Source organism: Heterocephalus glaber, unplaced genomic scaffold (genome assembly GCF_053883595.1).
Source record: "Heterocephalus glaber isolate CG9 unplaced genomic scaffold, H.glaber_assembly_v1.0 deba00001442, whole genome shotgun sequence".
Classification (NCBI taxonomy): Eukaryota; Metazoa; Chordata; class Mammalia; order Rodentia; family Bathyergidae; genus Heterocephalus; species Heterocephalus glaber.
Window position 1 is genome coordinate 49,040,424 of NW_028258296.1, and position 17,892 is coordinate 49,058,315.

At 40.0% G+C, this 17,892-nt stretch overlaps 1 protein-coding gene across 3 annotated transcripts in view; it reads right to left on the reverse strand.

Moving 5' to 3' along the window:
• The window catches only part of Dennd2c (DENN domain containing 2C), a 90,733-nt gene that overhangs the window by 15,150 nt on the left and 57,691 nt on the right, over window positions 1-17,892 (reverse strand). For 2 of the 3 annotated variants that reach the window (XM_087213279.1, XM_087213281.1), the window contains exons 6-12: window positions 16,389-16,485; window positions 11,231-11,275; window positions 8,747-8,934; window positions 4,003-4,112; window positions 2,386-2,455; window positions 1,203-1,280; window positions 344-484 (exon numbers count right to left, since the gene is read on the reverse strand). In XM_087213279.1, the coding sequence (XP_087069405.1) occupies window positions 344-484; window positions 1,203-1,280; window positions 2,386-2,455; window positions 4,003-4,112; window positions 8,747-8,934; window positions 11,231-11,275; window positions 16,389-16,485 (729 nt within the window). The remainder of the gene's footprint in view (window positions 1-343; window positions 485-1,202; window positions 1,281-2,385; window positions 2,456-4,002; window positions 4,113-8,746; window positions 8,935-11,230; window positions 11,276-16,388; window positions 16,486-17,892) is intronic. The other variant, XM_087213280.1, reaches the window with a different exon arrangement.

Below are 17,892 nucleotides of genomic sequence, written 5' to 3' on the forward strand. Positions count from 1 at the left end.
GAAGCTGCTTACACTAATCCCAAGACACTGTAGCTTATTTTTTGTACTTACTAGTACTATGCTTTAGTCCATCTGACAATATTATATATAACCATCACTTATCACACTGAAATTATTAGTACAGAAGAGCCTAATTAATCTATGTATAGGTAAGAAATTTAAAGGTCTTGGGTCACAGTTCAACTGTCTATAGATGTTTCCCCAGTGCTTTCTGGGAAAAAAAAATACTTCTAGTTTATAGAAAGGGCAAAAGAAACTATGCTGTTCAACTTCTGGAAACTGGCCTACAGTACAAGACCTGCTTTTTGATGGTATCAAATCTTCTTGAAATGAGCTAAGTTACCCCATCTCCAGCACCAGGGAGGTAGCTCTTGACTGTGATGGTACGTCCAGGAGCTGGGAAAGGGGCCTCCATGACACTGCGCATGAACGGGTAAACAAGGGCTGGAGACATTTCTCTTCTCTTCTCTACTTCATCCAGAATCTACACACACAGAACATGTATTTTATTATGGACTCAGTTCAAAAACATAAAAGAATCCTTTTATAGGACCTGCCAAACTAGGTGTACACATTGAACATAACAGCAATAGGATTTAAACAGGTAACTTTCAGCTGGGTGTGGTGGTGCATGGTTGTAACCCCAGTGCTTGGGAGGCTGAGGCAGAAGGATTGCAGTGCATTCAAGGCCAGCCTGGGCTACAAAGTGGGTTTACGGCCAGCCTGAACTACATAGCAAAAACCTGTCTCAAAATAAGTAAATAAATAAATATAAAAGTTCATTAGAGCATCATATCTCTTGAGGATAGCTTTATACCCCGAGAAAGTTACTAACATAAATCGACTTATCTTTTAGGAGTCCCTTTTCATTTCACTAAATGAAGGGGCAAAGAAATTGACATCGCAATGTTATCTGTCAGTGCAATTTGGGGTCTAGGAAAAACATGAGACAAGATAAGCTTTGGGTTGTGTTGTTTTAAAACTGGGAGTTTCAGGAAACCAAAATGAACATGATGCAGCAATGGCAGCTGGATAGGAAAGGTGTTTAGCTTTGGTTCTAATCCACCAAGAGGGAACCTTTCTAAAGTGGTATGTTAAAGTCTATTGTCTAGTGAAGTCATAAGTAACAGAAATTTCCTTAGAGCTCAGAAAAAAACATCCCCTTTCACAGAGCCCATTCATCATTCAAATGCTTCACTCACCTTTGAAAACAGATTGAAGCAGCCTAGGCGACTAACCATGCAGTACACCTCAGGGAGTTGCTTTCCTTTGCTTTCTGGCTATAAGAAAATATCAACAATCAAGCAAGTTTTGAGTAATCTGGACTATTGATATTCTTGTGGTATTCTCTCCCTCTCTCTTTCCCTGACATGAGGTCTCACTATGTCACCCTGGCTGGTCTGCAACTTCTGGGCTCTAGCAACGCTCCTGTCTCAGCATCCAGAGTAGCTGTGTCTTACTTTTCGCTCACTGCTGAGACAAAATATCTGACACCTAAACTTAAAAGACAAAAGGCTTATTTAGCTCAGTTTATAGAGTTTCCACCCATAACTGGCTGGCTTCAAGGCAGGGTGGCACAAATAGAAGGGCGACAGTTCACAGCAGGCAGAAGGTAGCAAAGTAACAAGAGACTTTTAACAGTGTCTTTCTGTCCCTTTTATTTTATCCAGGCTACTTAGGGCAGCACTCACACCCTTAACCCTAGTACCCTTGAGCTTAGCATTGCACCATGAATCAATCCCAGTGTCGCACACTCTAGATCCAGCCACCTCTGAAAAAGCGCCACCTATGACCACATGAGGTGTTGGGGGACATCTAGACACAAGCCATAACAAGCTGGGATTACAAGGGCATTCATTGCACCTGATTCCCTTAGTACAGAGCAGGATCTAAGGTCTTTGTCCTCAGTGAACACTGCCAAGATGAGAAAAGTACTGAACATGATAGCATGATTTATTCCGGGTGTAGTACAGGCACCTAAATAAGAAGAAATGGTTGGTAACTCAGTGCTCCCTTGACTGGCTTGAACTCCATTCTTAAAATAAATCTACACTGATGTTCAGCCACTATGTCTCTTGCAAACAAACAAATAAAATAAATCCCTACTCCTTCTATTCTGGAGCAATCCATGAGCAACTTTCACCTTTCTTTTGCTGTATAAAGCTAATACACGGATTATTAAGAGCCCTCAAACAGGACCAGGGGCTTAGCTCAGTGGTGCCGCCGCATGCCTCAAAAGCACAAGGTCCCGAGTTCGATCCCCAGTAACAAAAACAAAAAGAAAAAAGTCCTTAAACACATTTAGAAATAGTGATTCTTAAAGATCCTAGTTTGACTCTATTGTCCCTTGACCAACTCAGTCTGTAGCACAAGTCTGGTACTTACCAAGAGCTTCTTACAGTAACCAAACCACCGGCTTCCATCTTCACCAGTCAAAACGAACGAGAAAGTTTCACTGAAAAAATAATCCAGTTATTCTGAGATCCAAATAACCACGTTTGGCATTCCTCATGGAATAAGCAACTGAAAATAGGGTCGAATAGCAGTCATTTTGTGATAAAAGGGGAGGCGATAATACATTTATTGCATAAATTGTCACATTCTTCCTAAGGAATGTCTAGGCCCAAAGACTATCTTATTCTCGGGCTGGGGATTTAGCTCAGTGGTGCTGTCACCTGCCTCGCAACCACCAAGGTCCTGAGTTTGATCCCTGGTATCAAAAAAAAAAGAAGATCCAAAGATGCCCAAGGAAAAAAACTCATTAATAATCAAAGAAACATAAATTTGAATGATGAATCCTGCACATATCGACATATGGCCAAAAATAAAAATCAGAAGGGAATATGCCAAAATATTTACACTGATTATCTCTAAGTAACAGTGATATCTAGTTTCTGCTTTTTATTTACTCATCTATTTCTAGAATAAGCACTTATATCCCAGGGGTAAAGCAGCATGGAGCAGCCAGGTCAGTATGAAAGAAGCTGCTCATGTGGTTAGCAGTGGAACTGATAAAATGAGGACACCAGTGTTGAAGACAGAGAGGTGAGCAGACTAAACTGGTTATGAAAGACGACAGCTCAGTGTAGAGGCTGGGCAGAGCTTCTCAGGCAAAGGCTGAAACTACCATCCAGCAGGTTATCGGAATGTGACATAGCTCACTCAATAAAGCTCTTCTGCTTAAAAGACACTGCTAATAAACACAGACCGCTTTTATTTGTTTTTGTTTGAGACAAGGTCTTGCTATGTTGTTGCCCAGGTGGGTCTCAAACTCACAAGCTCATATGATTCTACTGCCTCAGACTCTCGAATTGCTGGTACTACAAGCATTTTTTTTTTTGGTACCAGGGCTCAAACTCGGGTCCTTGAGCTTGCGTAGCAGGCGGGGAAAACAATGAGCTAAATCCCTGGCCCTACAAGCACAGTTTTGAATAAAGCAGTTAATTATTTATAAGCAGCTCAGAGATAGTGATGTTTTATTAGTTAAAAACGGTAGTTTTTAACACATGAAAGAAAATGCTTTAATTCTTCCCTTCCTAATATACTCACACCTCCCAAACTGAACCTCCTCCCACTGAACAAGCTCCACAGGGGAACACACAATCTGGGCTGTGGCTTCTTCTATCAACTTGAAGGAGAAACAAGATGAGGACATTCTTCTGTTTTATCTGTTTCTGGGTCTACAATCCCAAAGTCCAAGTCTTTTTTTTTTTCTCTTTCTGTCCACCCTGGCCCATTTCTTATTTTATGTAAAGTGAAACTATTTTTTTCTACAGAACTGGAAAACTGAAGAGACTCTCAAACTTGACACTAAAATTGTTCTGTATTCTTCTGAGCCCCACTTAGGAAATGTCGTAATTCTGTTTCTTCCTTTCCTTCCATTGCATCCTTGATCTGTCAGTGTTCACCTAGCTTCACTTCTGGCTCTACCCATTTCTCAAATGCTCTGGTTTTATTTTTGTAGTTCCAACAAATAGAAAGAAGATAAAATAGCTCATTTACCTCTTGAGTTCTGAAGTTGGCACCCAGTCCTCTGAATCCGGAAAACAAAATTTTGGGATAACTTTGAGCCGTTCTTCAGTGTCTTTTGATTGCTTATAGCCATGATCACCCTGAAAAACATAACACCACAGCTGACATTATTCCATGAAAGTGGAGAAAAAAAATAAAAACTGAGCCTGGTTGGGCCAGGGATTTGGCTCAGTGGTTCTGCCACCTGCCTTGCAAGCTCAAGGTCCTGAGTTCGACCCCCAGTACAATAAATAAATAAATAAATAAATAAATAAATAAATACTGAGCCTGGTCTTGGGGAAAAGGGTATATACTAAGCCCAAGCAGATTATCTCATCTCAGTATTGTTTTGTCTAGCAAAACAGGAAGGCCAAGATTGAAAAATCACGGAGAATGAACTAAGAACACTTACTAAAAATAAGGAAATCTATTTTTACACAGAAATGGTACCTGTGGAGACACTATAATCTAGTGTAAGGGAGATGGTTTAAAATAGTTTCTCATCGAGGTGTAGAATCTTAATTCAGGATTCACACACTAACAGGGATCCAGTATTTTATGAATCATGGATATAAGATAAAAATCTCTAATATTATTGACAATAAAAACTTAGCCAGCTCAAGACATTCTCTGATCAATAATCAAGGATGCTTTGAAAAAGGAGATGAATGTTATTTAGAAAGGATACTATTTTTAGAATTCATCCCACATATAATCATTTCCCTTAGTATACAATCTTTGCTACCTAATTACTAGTTTGCAACTTCCTGTAAAATTTTTAGCATGGAAGACTCTTGTTTAAGTGTGGTATTATACTTTAAAAGACAGTCTAAATTTAGTTGAACCAAGACATTCAGAAATTAGTAAACCTGTTCTGTATAAAGACAAACATATAACTTTTGTTATTATATTGCTTTCAGTAATAAAATGATCTATCTACTTTCTGAAATAAAAATGTAAACATTCTGGGTCACTTGGATATTAAGCTCTTAAAAAAAAGAAATGCACCAAAAGATGGGAAGAGAGGGAGAGAGGAAGAAGGAGAAAGGGATGTAAAAAGAATTAAAATGTGTTAAATGTACCAACTTCCCACAATGAATGTAATCACTATGAACTATAAACATACACTAATAAAAATACAAATTAAAGAAAACCCTAGAAAAGTAGTGGGGCTGGGGGTATAGCTCAGTGGTACACTGCTAAGCCAGCATGTGTGAAGCCCTGGGTTTGATCCCCAGCATCTCCCACCAAGGAAGGCCATCTAACACAATTTTAGTGGTATCATAGTCTCTATATTTTTTTGAGACAGGATCTCACTATGTAGTTCAGGCTGACCTCAAACTCAAGGCATTCCTCCTGCCTCAGCCTCCTGAGTGCTGAGATTACGCATGTGTGCCACCACGCCCAGCCCACAGTCTATAATTTTTTTCTTTTTTGGTACTGGGGATCAAACTCGGGTCCTTGTGCTTGTGGGGCAGGCAGAAGAACCACTGACCTAAATCCCTGGCCCTCATAGTCTATAATTTTTATGTTATTAAATGATTCACAATCATCTTCATGGAAGGTTTTCCACAACATCAGCCAAAAGAGGCTCAATCAGGATCACCCCCACCCCCCCAATGATGGATGCCTGAGGCACAAAGATGGTAAGTAGTGAGTGTACTTACAGACCTCTCTGAATCACCATCACTTACCTGTGTCCTTACATGGTTGTGAGCTCATTAATTCAAGCTTAGCTTTCCCTCCTCCAATTGTAAAATGAATCAAAACCAGGGCTACTTTTATTTACCAAACAATGCTGTGACATTGTACTTTCAGCTAAATTGAGGATTTTATGAAAAATTAAATTGGTGTATTTATTTACTAAGGAAATGCTGAAGACAGTGAAAAAATAAGAATCCATGTGGGAACTGTCTTTTAGATTATAGTACAGTTGTGTTTCATTAACTTTTTAGTGAAACATGTAACAGGATTATAAATACAAGTCCTAAAGTGGTTGAGGAAGTAACCTAAGTGAGAAGTAGTACAAATAATAAGCTGAAAAGTGAGTAAATGCTCCCACTTAAAAGGGTCATGCTTTACCAGGCCAGCCATATAATTTTCTAAGCACAGCACAAAACGAAAATGTGAGGGCTCTTATTCGAAAAATGAAAATAAAAGTAAAATATAAAACGTTTTCCTTCTTCTGTGGTCTTTCAAGCTGTAGTGGGTTCTTTTGGTATCAGTGATCAAACTTGGGACCTTGCACTTGCAAGGCAGGTGGTGGAACCACTGAGCTAAATCCCCGGCCCCTGTAGTGGGTTCTTAATGTCACTCTCCTTTGGGCTCAAGGATCCTGGCTGACAGGCACCCCCTTACTAGGGGCCAAGCCTCCAATCTGGTCCACTAGTGGCCACCAGCTGCTCGGTTTCCTCTCTGGCCAGCAGTGGAACTAAGTCTCTGTGGGCTGTCTGGAGATGTGGAAGTTAAGCCTGGCATCTCCCCTTGCCATGGGGCAATCATTTTAACCCACAGCAATTTGGCAACCTCCTGGATTACAGGTTCAGACAGGGATGTGCTTGGTCTTTGGCTTGGCAGTGGTGGGAAGGCCGTCCTCCACCATGTCATCCACTAGACACACAGAGCAGCACCAGTCAGAGCAGGGAGGTTCCCCTTGCCCTGCCTGAAGACACTATGGGGCAGTGCTTGCCTGAGCTCAAGCTTCTCTTGTCAGTGCCCAAGCCCCTGCCAGGTACAGAAAGTGGCAGCAGTTATTCTGGGAGATGAAAAGAAAGCCAGACTGGGCTGAGGGAACCATGAAAACTAGCAAACCCATCCCAGTGAGCAGCAGGATGTGAGACTATACATGAACTGCAACTTGATTGAAGCCCAGCTGTCCCATAGGACTTCAATTATAAAACACAAACTCAAAGATAAAATTATTAAGCATTTCAAGATGGTGACCACAAAGCATTAAACCTCAAGAATAGGGCCCTTCTTTTTTTTTTTTTTTTTTTTTTTTTTAGTACCGGGGATCGAACTTGGGTCCTTGTGCTTGTGCAGCAGGCAGCGAAACCACTGAGCTAAATCCCCGGCCCCAATAAACAGTAATTTTTATTTATTTATTTATTTATTTTTGGTACTGGGGATTGAATTTGGGTCCTTGCGCTTGTGCAGCAGGCAGCAAAACCACTGAGCTAAATCCCCAGCCCTACATAGGGCCCTTCTTAATGATGCAACTGCACTGGCCCATGAAGTCCTCATCTTTACACAGCATCAGCAAATTCCTGACACTCAGGAATGTGAGCTAAGTATTGGTAGTCTTTCCAGTTTCTCAGGAAAAGGATGATGTGTGAAATTTGATTTGTTTTTTGGCAGTGTTGGGGATCCAACCCATGACCTTGTACATTAGCTATATCCACAGCCCCTGAAATTAAGACTTTCTTGGGGGGTACCGAGGACCAAACTCAGGATCTTCCACTTGCGAGGCAGGCAATGGCACCACTGAGCTAAATCCCCAGCCCAAATTAAGACTTTTTTTTGGTACTGGAAACTGAACTAAGGGCCTCTTACCTGACAGGCAGGTGCTACACAGTTGAGCTATGTCCCGACCCTAAATTAAGGCTTTTAAATAATAATTATTAGAAACAATAATTATTGATATTATTTTTTATAAAACACTATCTAAACAACAAAACAAAAGGAAAGGAAAAGAAAAACCCACATGTTGGTGGGCTGAATTTGCTCACAGATTCAGTAAGCTCAGTGAGAGTTTAAGAAAATGTTTTTTGGCCGGGGATTTAGCTCAGTGGTGCCACCACCTGCCTCACAAAGTGCAAGGTCCGGAGTTCGATTCCCAATACCAAAAAAAGAGAAAATTTTTGCTGGGTGTAGTGGCACACGCCTGTAATTCCAGCATCAGGGAGGCTAAGGCAAGAGGAATAGGTCAGCCTCAGCTATATAGTGAGTGCAAGGCCAGCCTGAGCTCCTTAGCAAGATCCTGTGTCAAAAACAAACAAACAAATAAAAAGAAACTCCTTTTTCAGTCATACTCCTATGGTCTAATCCCTGCAAACAGTAGGCATTTTAATATTTGCTTAAATGAATGAGTTTTTGAAAAAGGTAGAGCAAAGTAACAGGGTTAATAATAATTAACAGCTACCATTTATCAAGTACATACACTGTGTCAGGAAACTGCATTAGGCACTTTACATATATTATCTAATTAAATCCTTACAATAATGGATAGCATTATACAGAGTTTACTATATGCCAGAATTGTTCTAAGCGCCTTATATACATTTAGCCTGTATGAACTTTCCTACAGTTCAAAGAGATAGATACTATTATGATTACCCTCATTATACAAATGAAGCAACTAAGACACAGAAAGGTTAAGTAACTGCTCAAAGTCCCAATGCTAATAAGAGGCAAATGCAGAGTGCTGTTTCAGAGTCCATGATATAAACCATTACCTTACTCTACCATTTATTTTTTCCCCTAAGGATGAGAAAATTGAGACTTTGTAACTTGCTAAAGATTATTAAATGGTACAGCCGAAACTATAAAACTCACTTGAGGAATGAGCTTGTTCTTCCTCTCCATTTTGGGTCAGCTTATGTCTAACCTAAGATGTCATTAAAGTCATTAACCAGATCCTATGAGTACAGTACGGGTCAAAGTTTGTTGAGATAACAATAAATAAAAAGAGAGAAAATAAACATACACAGCACACAGACACCTTCTTGGAACCCACCTTGCTAGGGAACTGCTGTATGACCTGGGGAGTGTAGCTTATTCCTGACGGCTGCTTCTGCAGAGACACCACCACAAAAAGTTCAAACAACTGCTGCTCTTGCAGTTCAATAAGATCCCGCTCCAAGGTCTGGTAGTGAGGATTCCTCTTGGAAGGCTGCTGCAGTTGTGCTAAGCGCTTGTGGCGATCTGTAATGAGGTCACAGAGCAAGGATTTCCCCCATGGTACTGGCTTCCTCGAGCCCTACAGGTCATGACCCAGACAAGAGTAATCTTCACACAGTCACTGCTGAATGAACACTGACTAACAGTATCCGCCTCACACACTTACCTGTTTGGGCTGTGACGCACTCAGGGGACAAGTGCAGGTCCTCACAAATGCCCAGGCTCAATCCTCCCCCAACTAGCAGTGGTATCAGGATTTTATGTCCCAAATGATACACCATGTATGCCCAACACACACTCAATGCTGTCCTGCCTTTCATGCCAGCACAACAGGACACATTAATAGGTCTGCCAAATGCACTGGACTAACAATAGATACCTCTGCTGGGAATGCCATGAAATCACGGGAGAGGTCAGAATTTGAAAAACGAACTGAGTCTCTAGAGAAAGGGATGAGTTTGATAAAAAAGCAAAAACTATCTTTGTTTTTTTTGTTTTGTTTTGTTTTTGGTACCAGGGATCGAACTCAGGTCCTTGCACTTGCGCAGCAGGTAGCGAAACCACTGAGCTAAATCCCCAGCCCAGCAAAAACTATCTTTACACTGTCCTTTTCCTTTCTCTCCTTGGCAAATTTTACAAATAATGGATATATGATTATATCAATATATTGTGCTAAACTCATGAGGAAAGTGAAGTGGAAGAAGATATCTATTAACAGACTATTAGAAGAATCAAACCATGGAAACATGCTATTTAAATAGTACATGGCAAAAACAAACAAACAAAAAAATAGTACATGGCAATACCTCCCCAAATGGAATAGCATCTATCTGCTATTCCTATTTATCTCTAAATTCCAAACAATTTGGAGTATTCTTTACTAGGGAAATGGTATAAGAAGTTTAAGTGTTTCAGAGATTTGCTTATGTGTCATTCTGAGTCACTGACCAGAAGACTCATCTTATGTTCTTTTCTTTTTGGGATATGATGCATTCTTCCTCAAAACAATTTAATTATGGATCAAAATACTAAAAATACTTTAAAAATACAATGAGGAATGGCTCCCTAGAATTATCCAGGACATTTAGTGCTCTGGGCAAAGCTTTAGTTACCCCAAAGGGCTAAGCTCAAGTCAAGACAATTTTACGTCCTGTTTCTGATTAGCAACAACACTAAATTAAGTCACCCACACATATCAAGGCTGAACCTGATGGTGCTTTAAGTTTCATCTTCGACAGTCAGGCTACTGAATTAAACATCTTAAGCAACTCAGGCCAGTGGAGGAAGCACAAGACTATTAATCATAAGATTACAGAGTATCAGATTTGGAACTTCCTGGACTCAGCATTGACAATTCATGTCTCCTACTCTTCTATGCATTAGTAGGTCAAGGATTGAAACAGAAAGTAATAACTTGCTGTGACAATTCACTAGATGAAGATACAGAGCACTGTGAAGTGCCTGGAGATGTAAAGCCAGAAATGCATATTCTAACAGAGTAGACAGCACAATACACTGGAATATAACCACCTATGAATAAAAATAGGTAACATTGGGCCGGGGATTTAGCTCAGTGGTTCTGTCACTTGCCTCACAAGCGCAAGGACCCGAGTTTGATCGCCAGTACCACCCCCCACCAAAAAAAAGGTAGAATTTCCTTTCTTCTCTTACTTTTTTCCCCAGTGCTGGGGATGGAACTCAGGGCTTTGCTTGGTTGTTTTTGTTTTTGTTTTTTTTTGGTACTGGGGATCGAACTCTGGTTCTTGCGCTTGGGCAGCAGGCAGTGAAACCACTGAGCTAAATCCCCGGCCCTAGGGCTTTGCACATGGTAGGCAATCACTCTCTCACTGAGCTACATACCTAGTACCTAAATGTTTCTTTTTTCTTTTCTTTCTTTTTTTTTTTTACTAAATGTCTCCTTTTTCAAAGCCAAAGATATCAAAGTCACTTAATAATTATACTTGACTTACTATGAAAATCAGATATTAGGTGGTAAGTATTTGTCTCAGAGAGTAATTCACATGCTCTGTTGGGTTGCCCCAAAGCGTATGTGTCTGGACATGCAGCTCTGTGCTGCAGAACATTCCACCCTAAGAACCATACCAGTTGGCCCCCATCCACTAGAGATTTTAAATTCTGTCAAACAAGCACTGGTGTACTATTTAGTTTCCCAGATCTCAACAGGTTCAGAAAATGAAGAAATGACCTACAGAATGAAACTTCTTGTGGGGAAAAACAGGCTTAATCACAATGGCAGGCGCCACCCCACCCATAACCAGGAACATCACGAGAAAGGGAGCAGCCGCACTGACTCACTTACTCTTTGGCAGATACTCGCCATCACTTTCATTCCCACTGGTTTCACCTACAAAAACAGGAAGAGCTTCCATTTATATTGTCCCACAGTAGGAGGTACCCGAGGATGAGCACAAAGTAAATCCTCCACAGCCCAGGGACTAGGGATAAGGAACAGTAAGATGCCAAGCCATTTCTTTATGTCAAGTTAGAGCAGTTGTCAAAAGAGAACACGGGCGAATACAACTGTTCTTATCTGCAGGGGATATATTCCAAGATCCCCAGTAGATGCCTGGAACTGTGAATAGTACTGAACCATATATATATTTTTTTCTTATACTTACACATACCTATAGGAAAATTTAATTTATAAAAATTAGATAGATTAAAAACAATATATACAATTATGACAATATAATAAGTTATGTAAATATGGTCTCTCTCTGAAAATATCTTACTGTGCCGTCCTTACCCTTCTTCTTGTGATGATGTAAGGTGACCCAGTGCCTATGCGAAAGTGAGGGGAAAGATGTAAGCATTGTGCCGTGTCATTAGGCCACTATGTAAGGATAACTTGAACATGAACACTGTGAGACAGTGACAGTTGATCTGATACCCCAGATGGCTGCTATACTAGTATAATAAGTGGGTAGTGTGTGTGTGTGTGTGTATATATATATATATATCAGCTCAGTGGCAGAGAGTTGGACAGAGGGAAGATTCATGTCCTGAGCAAGAAGGAACAGAACAGCTCAAGATTTCACCATACTACTTAGAATTCGGCCCAATTTAAAATTGATGAATATTTTTCTGACTTTCCATTTAATACTTTCAAGTTCAGTTTACCACTAGTAACTGAAGCCTTGGAAAGTGACCCACAGAAAAGATTCAGAAGAGCTGGGCATGGTGGCACATGCTTGTGATCCCAGCACTAGGGAGGCTGAGGGAGGAAGACTGCCATGAGTTTGAAGCCATCCTGGGCTACATAGTAAGTTCAGGGCCAGCCTGAATTACATAGCAAGACCCTGTCTTAAACAAACAAACAAACAAACAAACGACTCAGAAAAGAAACTGCCCATTACATCTTCTTTCCACATTCTACCTCCCTGCTCAGCTCTCCTCTGATCCTTAATTCTAGGAATTAACCACCTTTTAGACTAGTTTTATGAAGTTTAGTAAAGATTAGATTCTATTTTACATTCAAATCTTGCCTGTAATATTCCTAAATAAAGTATTAAAGGTAGGATATTAAGCTGCTAAACAAAAACCTGAACACCAACCTGACTACAGCTTTGAGAAAGAGGGTACCATAAGTTTGTTTGTTTTGTGGTACTGGGATTGAATGCAGGGCCTTCGCCCTTTTTATTTTGAGACAGGGTCTAACTAAGTTGCTAAATTGCCCAGGGTGGACTCAAACTTGCAATCTTCCGGCCTCAGCTTCCTAGAGTGCTGGGATTGCAGGTGTGCGCCACCAAAAGAATTTTACAAAGTATCGTTCTATCTCTTCTATGATACCTATACCTAGCCATAAGCCCATACTGATCTTTCCTTTACTCTGAATTCTTGTAGTTCTAATACTGATTTGTTCTGTTCTTATTTTCCAAAATCACATTTTAAGTATCCTGAGAATAAAGGTCTATGTTGTTTTCACAAGGAACTGTTGAGTTTTGTTTGTTTTTCTGGTGCTTGGACTGAACCCAGGGCCTTGCAAATGCTAAGCATGTTCTCCACCACTAAGTAATATCCCCAGCCAACAAGGGAGTGTTTTGTATCATAATTCTGGGCACACAATTTACCAAGAAAAAAAAAAGTTTAATGAAAGGGATGGGGGCCAGGGATTTAGCTCAGTGGTTCCGCCACCTGCCTTGGAGGCACAAGGTCCTGAGTTTGATCCCCAGTACCAAAAAAAAAAAAAAGAAAGAAAGGGATGGAAGCTGAGTGTGGTGGTACATGCCTGCAACCCCATCACTTGGAAAGCTGAGGCAGGAGGATCGCTGTGAGTTTGAGACCAGCCTGGGCTACATAGTGGGTTCAAAGTTAGCCTGAACTACATAAAGAGACCCTGTCTCAAAATGGGGGTGGGGGGGGCTCGGTGGTAAAGCACTTGCCCAGTATACACAAGGGCTTAGGTTCAATCTGTAAAATAAAATAAGATAAAATAAAACCAAACCACATTGGTTTTGTTTGTTTGGTACTAGGGATTGAGCCCAGGGCCTTCTCACTGAGCTGCATTCCCAATCCTTTTTATTATTATTGAGAAAGGATCTTGGTAAATTGCTCAGGTTGAGCTCAAATTTTCAATCCTTCTACTTCAGCTTTCTAGAGTGCAGGAATTACTGATGTGGGCCACTATGCTTGGCTAAAAACAAGCTTTCTGAATAAATTTTTTAAAATTTCAGGCTGGAGGTTTAGCTCAGTGGCACCGTGCCTGCCGCGAAAGCACAAGGTCATGAGTTTGATTCCTGGTACTAGGAAAAAAAATTTCTAGATTAAGTCTGAGAAATCAAAGCAAAATAAGAAAAATGCAAAGAAAGGGAAAGTCGTTGTTTGTAAACATACTGCAGCTATAAGACAAAGTGTCTTAATATGTACACAGCTGTTACAAATCTAGATGAAAAAGAATACACAACAGATGAAAGGAACAAGAGTAGGTATAGACAATTCATACAATGACTGTACATTTCTTTTTTGTCACCAGGGATTGAACTCAGGACCCTTCTGCTTGCAAGGCAGGCACAGTGCCACTGAGCTAAATCCCTGGTCCTATACATTTCTGATAAAAACAAAAACTGCCCAAATTCATAATGAAAGAAGCAAATTAAAAGAATAAGATACATAGCTTTCAACCATGATATTAACAGAAAATAAGAATCTTTAATTAAACAGTATTGGTAAAGATTATAGGAAAAGCATATTCAAATGCTACTCCTAGAAACATAAACTGTTACAATCTGGAGAAACTGAGCAGCAGCTATAAAAACTTTTAAATTTGTACGTTCTTTGATCAAGTCAGTCTACTACTGGGAACTTGTTTTATAAAGACATTCCTGCAAATATACAAAAGATGCAAGTAGAAGAATACATATTACGATACTGTTTGAAGATATTATATGTATATCTTCACCCCCACACAACTTGAATATCAAAATGATAAAAGCAACGAGCTAAATAAAAAACATTTTTTTTTGAAGTCTGGAATTGAACTGAGGGCTTCATTGAGCTATATCCCCAGGCTCAATAAAAAATTTTAACTTTTATATAATGAAATACAGTATAGCTATGAGAATCTCTATGTACTGATACTGAAAGAAAGCTTTGTGAAAAAGGAGGGCATACACAGTCTGAATAATGTGACTACTTGGGTATAAAAAGTATTTGTATCCTTAGCACCAGGTATCTCTTAGGAGCTTATGAAATATCAAGAGAGGAGCCAGGGCCACTGAAGAATATCTGTAATCCCAGCACTGGGGCAGGAGGATTGCTGTGAGTTTGAGGCCAGTCTGGGCTACATAGTGAGTTCAAGACCAGACTGAACTTAACCCTGTCTCGGAAAACAATCAATTAATGAATGAATCAATCAATAAATACAGACAGACAGAATTGAATAAGGGTGATAAATCATTCTGTAACACTTGCAAACTGAAAGTTAAGAAATGTTTATGTTCGAATATACTCAGGAACCTGTAGCATGTACTGACAGGGTAGGCTTATTTGATCGTCTATTCTGTTAAGCATTGTTAATAAACAGACAGGGGCCAGGGATTTAGCTTAGTGGTGCCGCCGCCAGCTTCGCAATCGGAAAGTTCTGAGTTCGATCCCTGGTAACCCCCCAAAAAAACAGACAGAACTTAAGGAAGAAAATGAAATCAGAACTGTGATGATAGAGTCAGGATATCCTCAGGCATGAGAAAAACTCCTCTGATTACTTGGAGGAGTTGGGCACAAAGACTAGGTAGATTGGTTATTTTCTCCGAGTTACACACAGAGGGAAAAAACTTTCAGGGAAGAGCTACAAAGTAGGGACTACTCTTTTTTTCTTTCTTGGTACTAGAAGTTGCCTATTTGGGTAACTGAAGTCTTTTTCTTCCCTTTTCAACAATGGTATAGTTTTTTTGTTTTGTTTTTTAAAAGGATTTGTCTCTTCAAAAACTTGTCTTAAGCCAGGTGTGGTAGCATGAGCCTACAGATCCAGCTACTTAGGAGGCTGAGGCAGGAGAATCACTTGAGCCTAGGAGTTCAAGGCAAGCCTAGGCAACACAGCAAGACTCTGTCTCAAAACAAAACTTTTCTTACAGCCAAATTTACTAAAATGCTAATCCATACTACATGCACACAAATAAGAGTGCTGTTAATTCGGGGAAATGATGTTTTGCAAGCACTTGTCCTTGCCCCAGTGTCTTGATATTTTACATGATTAGCAATTTATAGTTAATTTCCTTATCTAGAGAACAGTGACAATATCATCTGTCACACAGGATTATTTAGAAAGTTAGAAATAATGAATCAGGAAGAATCCAAGACAATATACATTGTATAGATTTCATTTTCTAGGTCTAGTTCTGAATTATACAAAATTTAAAAACCTCTGATAATATCCTTGTTGTCTATGACCATACCACCCTTAACATGCCTGATCTCGTCTGATAATATCCTTGTTGAGAAGGAAACACATGGAGAAGAGGTAGTGAACTGCCAAAAAAAAAAAAAATCAAGATTTATGAGAAAAACTGAGAGTCACTGTTGGTGACAGAAAATCATCTGACTTTGTGGAGCTACAGTGCAAAAGTACCCTTTCTCCTTGGACTCAGCTTCTGCCTGTGAATTTAGGCTGGACATGAGACATGGTCAGCACTAACTAAAAATTTCTTCCCCAAAAGAGAAGATTGAAATATATTTTTTAAAGTGCCTTTGAAAAATCTGAAAGCTCACATTAAAAAGAGTGACAAGTTGATTTTGTTGTTGCTGTGGTGCTGAGATTGGATCCAGTCCTTAGAATAAGAATAAAGAGTCTAAGTTAAAACAGAGGATTTTATTTTCAGATAGTAAGTTGTCAGAACATACTCAGGTAGGACAGACAGGAAAGTAAACCAAAAATTGTAATATACATCAGATATTAAATTTTACAATGATTCTCCTCTCAAATGCTGATATCCGTAGGTAGCTGGAACAATCACAGTTCTTACCTTTTGAAGGAGGTACTTCCTTTCCAGTGTAAGGGTGTAACTTTACCTTCTTCTTTCCTCGCTTAGACTGAAATACGTCATCTATTTTCAATACAAGCTGAAAGAAGACCAGGAAAATACAAGTTAAAACCAACACATGGTTTGCAGCTTGATGACTTAAATTAGTGATTCTAATTTAGAGAAAAGATGTATTTTATAAATAAAAACTGTTACTTCTTTCAATTTAAAATTTAAAATGATGATCTCTAGATGACATACTGTTGAAATACCAAGTCCAGTTCATTGCCAGCCTGAACTATAAGGAGACCCCACACAAACAGACAAAATGCCAAGTCCGTTGTAAGACGGGCAAGGCGACCCCTTTCTGGATGAGCCCAGCACAGCTCCTCAGGGGGTTCCCTGTCCCACGCCACAACATGCAGGCAAGGTGGCTACCACACTTCCGACAGTGCCCGAGCCATCATTAAATGTAAGTTTTTGCTTGTCCAGAGTAGGAAGGGGAACATTCATTCATTCACTTGGAGGACAGGGTGAGGCTCAGTTATTTCTGCTCCCAGGAATTCTTCCAAAAAGAAGATAATCACACCTAGGAAGTATTGTTGTTGTTTCATTTTTGAGGTACTGGGGATGGAAGCCAGAGCCTTTGCACTAAGCTACATCTGCAGCCCCTCAGCCCTTTTTTAAAAAATTGTTTAATTTTCTTGAGACAGGGCCTCACTACATAGTTTAGGCTGGTCTTGAACTCACTATGTAGCCTAGGCTGGCCTTGAACACACAGCAATCCTCCTGCTGAGGCCTAAGTGCTAGGATTACAGGTATGTGCCACCACACTCAGCTCTTATTGTTTGAGAGAGGGTCTCACTTAAGTCACTACGGTCCCCAGTCTGGTCTCAGACTTGTGATCATTCCACCTTAGCCTCCCAAAGTGAAGTCTCAGCCAAATAAAATACACTTTGCTACTGAGAGTACAAACATTACAATTTATTTCAGAAATATATCATAAAAATAGGAGACTCTCAAATATGCTCAAGTACAAAGCATGCCTTTATACCCTTCTACTCATTTTTAAAATTAATTAATAATTTTGGGGGCAGTACTGGTGACTGAGCCTAGGGCCTTTGCACCGAGCTACATTCTCAGCCCATTTTTTATTTAAGACAGGGTCTTGCTAAGTCACTAGGTTGCCCAGGCTGGGCTCAAACTTTCAATCCTGCCTCACCTTCCCAGGGTCCAGGAATTACAGGCATACACTACCACATCCACATCTGTTTTTTAAATTGTTATATATATATATTTCTCCCTAACAAGAATTACTTAGAATTCTTTCTTGGCTGCTGGGAAAGCGGTGTATGTGTTTGTGTGTGTGCATCTGAGAAAAAGACAAAAACAGAGCTAGAGACACAAACTAGGTTGGGGTAAAAAAGAATTACAGGCCAGGGATTTAGCTCAGTGGCTTCGCCGCCTGCTGCGCAAGCGCAAGGACCCCAGTTCGATACCCGGTACC